The sequence below is a fragment of the Triticum urartu genome, chromosome 3A (assembly GCF_056163025.1).
Source record: "Triticum urartu cultivar PI428250 chromosome 3A, HENAU_Tu73, whole genome shotgun sequence".
NCBI lineage: Eukaryota > Viridiplantae > Streptophyta > Magnoliopsida > Poales > Poaceae > Triticum > Triticum urartu.
Window position 1 is genome coordinate 147332556 of NC_141875.1, and position 4351 is coordinate 147336906.

Here is a 4351-nt window from a genome sequence, read left to right on the forward strand (position 1 = left end):
GGCCGCCGGTGTCCATTTTCGTGCAGCCACTGAGTCCTCACACCCAACTAGCTGTCGCGCAGCCGCAGACCTCCGCCGAACACGCCGGCCTGGCCCAGCCCTGTCGTGCCTCTCCTCTTGTCACGATAGGCTCACTCCTTTTTTTTGCCGGAAATAGAAATTCTCATTACTCAAGGTGGCAATTCAGCCATCACCAAATTTACAACGGCATCCATTCCTGAACGGAACCATACAGCAGTACGGGGGGTACGACGACCAAAAGACGCAAGTTCATGACTCACTTTATTCTGAGAACGACTACAATGAGAAAAATGGACGTTCCGTCGTCACCAGTCTTTTGATATCCTGCACGAGGTTGTGATGGACAGAGCGATCAATCGAAGCGGCCGTGCACATGGCCACCGCCTCCAAAGAGTCCATCTTGACGACGATCGGCCGGTCGGTCCTGTGCAGCGCCAAGTCCAGCCCCTCCTTACACGCCTCAAGTTCAGCTGCAAGGGCGTTATCACATGCTCGGAGCTCCCTGCATGCCGTGAAGATGATCTGCCCAAGATCATCACGGAGGATCATCCCTCCACCTGCTGCGCCTGTCGCCGGGACATAGCTCCCGTCGGTGTTCAGTTTGGTGCTCGCCCTCCCAGGTGGTATCCATCTCCTGTCCTCCTTCGGAGCCGCACGAGCAGCGGAGCGCTGCTGAGGCCCTAGGATGACCATCTTCCCCTTCTCCATGTCAGCTTTAGGGTGTTGCTTGATGCACAGCAAGGAGTTGATGTAGCCCTGGAGGAATCGCCTGGATGCTTCGGTTGGTGGAGGCTTCTTCTCGTGGGTGATCTCGTTGCGGACGTGCCATACACGCCACAACGTCATCAGGACAATCATGCGTGTGTCCTCATCAAGCGGCTCTAGGAGTGAGAAGAGCCACTCCGGCCCCGTGTTCACCACCTCCTCCACTCTTGGGATATTCCAGTCCCTAGTCATGGCATGCCACAACTCCTTCGCCAGGGTGCACCTACACAGAGCATGGAAGCAATCCTCTCGTTCCATACCACATAGGGGACAAATATCAGTCACCTCAAGTCGTCTAGAGCACTTGTTAGCCCAAGTGGCAAGGGAGTTGGTAACAATTCTCCACGCAAACATACGTACCTTTAGGGGAGCAGGGCACCCCCATATGGTCTTCCAGATGGCGCGGCGACCATCCGATGCCCTGCTCATGGCGGTCGCCGATGGGCGCTCGCGCTCGTCCATGGCGAACCGGTAGGCGGATCGAACGGTAAAGATGCCGTTCTTCTCCGGAGCCCAGGCAATGACATCTTCAGTCTCCCAGGCCGTCGTGCGGATGGTGGTGATGGCATGTACGTCCGCCGGAAGGAAGTATCTCCGCAGAAGATCCATGCGCCAGGAACCATCCTCAGCGATGAGGTCCGCCACTCTCCGGAGACGGCATGTCCCCTGTTGGGTGATCGGCTGGCAAGAAGGTGGCCGGGGTATCCACCTGTCCCGCCAGATGCGAATTTGGCTACCATCTCCCACACGCCAGATGATACCATTCTTTAGGAGCTCCAGACCATGTTGAATGGCCTGCCATGTTGGGGACGCATTTCCGGTGAACACCGTATCCTCCAATATGCCATCATGATAGTACCGAGCTTTCAACACCTGCGCACATAAACTGTCCGGTTTCGTTAGGAGTCGCCAAGCCTGCCTCGCGAGGAGAGCTTGGTTGAAGGTGCGAAACTCTCTAAAGCCCAGCCCGCCCTTGGATTTCTGCGCTAAAATCTTGGGCCACGCCAAACAGTGAGTCTTCCTCTTCCCCTTCGCGGATCCCCACCAAAAGTTCCGGACCATTCGGTTCAGATCATCACAAACAGACATGGGGAGCTTGAACACCCCCATAATGTATGTGGGAATGGCCCGTGCAATCGCTTTTATCATCGTTTCCTTGCCAGCAAGAGATAGAGTGTCTCCCCATGCTATGATGCGCTTCAATAACCTGGACTGTAGATTTTGAAACTTGCCTCGTCCCATCCTTCCCTCCGGCGTGGGGAGGCCAAGGTACTCGTCCTCAAAGATGTCCGTGACCACCTGTAGGACCGCATGGATCCTTTCTTGCTCGACCTCGGGGCAAGAGGGGCCGAACATAATACTGCACTTGGCCGGGTTAACACTCTGCCCCGTGGCCCTCTCATAAGTATGCAGAATGTGTTGGACCCTTCTCGCTTGCTCCTCCTTCGCTTTGAAAAACAATAGCGTGTCATCCGCAAAGAGGAGGTGAGATATGTCTGGCGCTCGACGGCATACTTTCAGAGGTGTGAAATCTCCCCTTGCTTCACCATCTTTCAACAAAGCAGAGAGGTCGTCAGCGATTAAGAGAAACAAAAACGGGGAGAGCGGGTCACCTTGCCGAAGCCCACGCGACGGTGCAAACGAATCCAAGAGGGTTCCATTAAATTTCACTGTATATCTCACCGAGGTGACACAAGCCATAATCCAGTCCACCCACCGGCGAGCAAAACCCATCTTTTGCATCATTCGCTCCAAGAAGATCCAATCAACCCTATCATAAGCTTTAGACAGATCCAATTTATAGGTGCAAAAACTCCGCTCCGGGTCCTTCTCCTGCTGAATAGAGTGGAAGCACTCGAATGCTATAAGAGCATTGTCTGTAATCATCTAACCAGGCACAAATGCACTCTGCTCAGGCGAGATAATCTCATCTAGTAGAGGACGTAGCCGGTTTACCAAGCACTTCGAAACCACCTTATATATGACATTGCAGAGGCTAATGGGACGAAACTCAGTCATCCTTTCCGGTTTGTCCACCTTTGGGATGAGAACAATGGTGGTATCATTCACCCCCTCCGGCATTACTCCAGTCCGAAAGAATTCCTTCACGCCTGCAATCACCTGGTCCCTCATAACCGCCCAATTGCGTAGGAAAAACCTTGCGGGGAACCCATCTGGTCCCGGCGCCTTCAGCGGCCCGATCTGAAACAGTGCATCTGCAATTTCCTTGTTAGAAAATTCTGCACACAAACCATCATTCATGTGGTTAGTAACACGAGGATTTATTAGATTAAGCACGGGGTCCTGGCATAATGATGTATCCGCCTTGAACAGCTCCGCGAAGTAGTCTGTGACCAAGGTCGCCATCGCTGAGTGATCCATATGCACCACTCTGTTGATATCCGCCAATGCCTTGATATTATTCTTCCTTGCGCGCCACACCGCTTTCCTGTGAAAAAATTGCATGTTCCGATCCTCCTCTTTCAGCCAAGCAACACGGGATCGCTGCATCCACATCATCTCCTCCTGGTATAGGAGTTCGTTAAGCCGGTCTGTCTCCTGGCGTATCTCCCTTCTATCTGCATTCATAGACATGAGTTCCTCCAAGCGGGACCGGGATTTGTTAATATCTTTCAGAACATTACCAAACTTCTTCCGGCTCCAACTTTGCAATTGTTTCATAACAGTGCCGAGACCAACAGAAAACTCACCAAGATTAAGCATAGCTCCCAAATATTTCCAAGCATTCAGGATTAGCTCCAGAAGCGTGGGATCCCTCTCCCACATGACCTCATATTGGCGACATCTTCTGCCCACGTCTCTTCCCCGATCCTCCATTGCACACCGGAGCAAGATGGGAAGGTGGTCCGAGCTTGGGGCGACTAGATAGTCCACCTTCTGAAAGTGCAACTATCCCTAGGTGGTTTTGGTAATTCATAACAACATATAGCTCATTGAGCTAATGCTATTCCAAGATGACTATTTCAGGAAAGCTCAATGATTGGCATGGCATGGATGTGAAAGTGGAACCCTCAAAATGCTAAGGACAAAGGATTGGCTCAAGCTCAAAAGCTCAAGACTCTTCATTTTATATTTTAGTGATCCAAGATCACATTGAGTCTTTAGGAAAAGCCAATACTATCAAGGAGGGATGAGGTGTTGCTTAATGAGCCTTTTGCTTCATGTGCTTAGTGATATGCTCCAAAACCCTCAACTACTTTCCCATATCCACATATGACCTAAACCCTAAGCCAAACTCGGTCCTACCGATTCTTTCTATCCGGCGCCACCGAGTTTCACTTGTCATAAGCCACTGCCAAACCCTAGCAATTCGGTTCTACCGATAGGGATCTCGGTCTCACCGAGATGGGATTGCAAACTCTCTGTTTCCCTTTCGTAACTTTTCGGTCTCACCGAAAGAGCAAATCGGTCCCACCGAGATTGCAATGTAAACTCTTTGTTTCCCTTTTGTAACTTTTCGGTCTCACCGAAAGAGCAAATCGGTCCCATCGAGTTTGCCTGACCAACTCTCTGGTTAGCTTATTACCAAACTCGGTCTCACCGA

General features: G+C 51.6%; 1 protein-coding gene across 1 annotated transcript; it reads right to left on the bottom strand.

Moving 5' to 3' along the window:
• Positions 1–297: 297 nt before the first annotated feature.
• LOC147978982 (uncharacterized) lies at positions 298–3573 on the bottom strand. The gene is made up of 2 exons (XM_087514973.1): positions 2761–3573; positions 298–2673 (listed from the first exon to the last, which is right to left on the bottom strand). Exons 1-2 carry the CDS (start codon positions 3571–3573, stop codon positions 298–300), a joined length of 3189 nt encoding a protein of 1062 aa, XP_087371099.1.
• Positions 3574–4351: the final 778 nt, after the last annotated feature.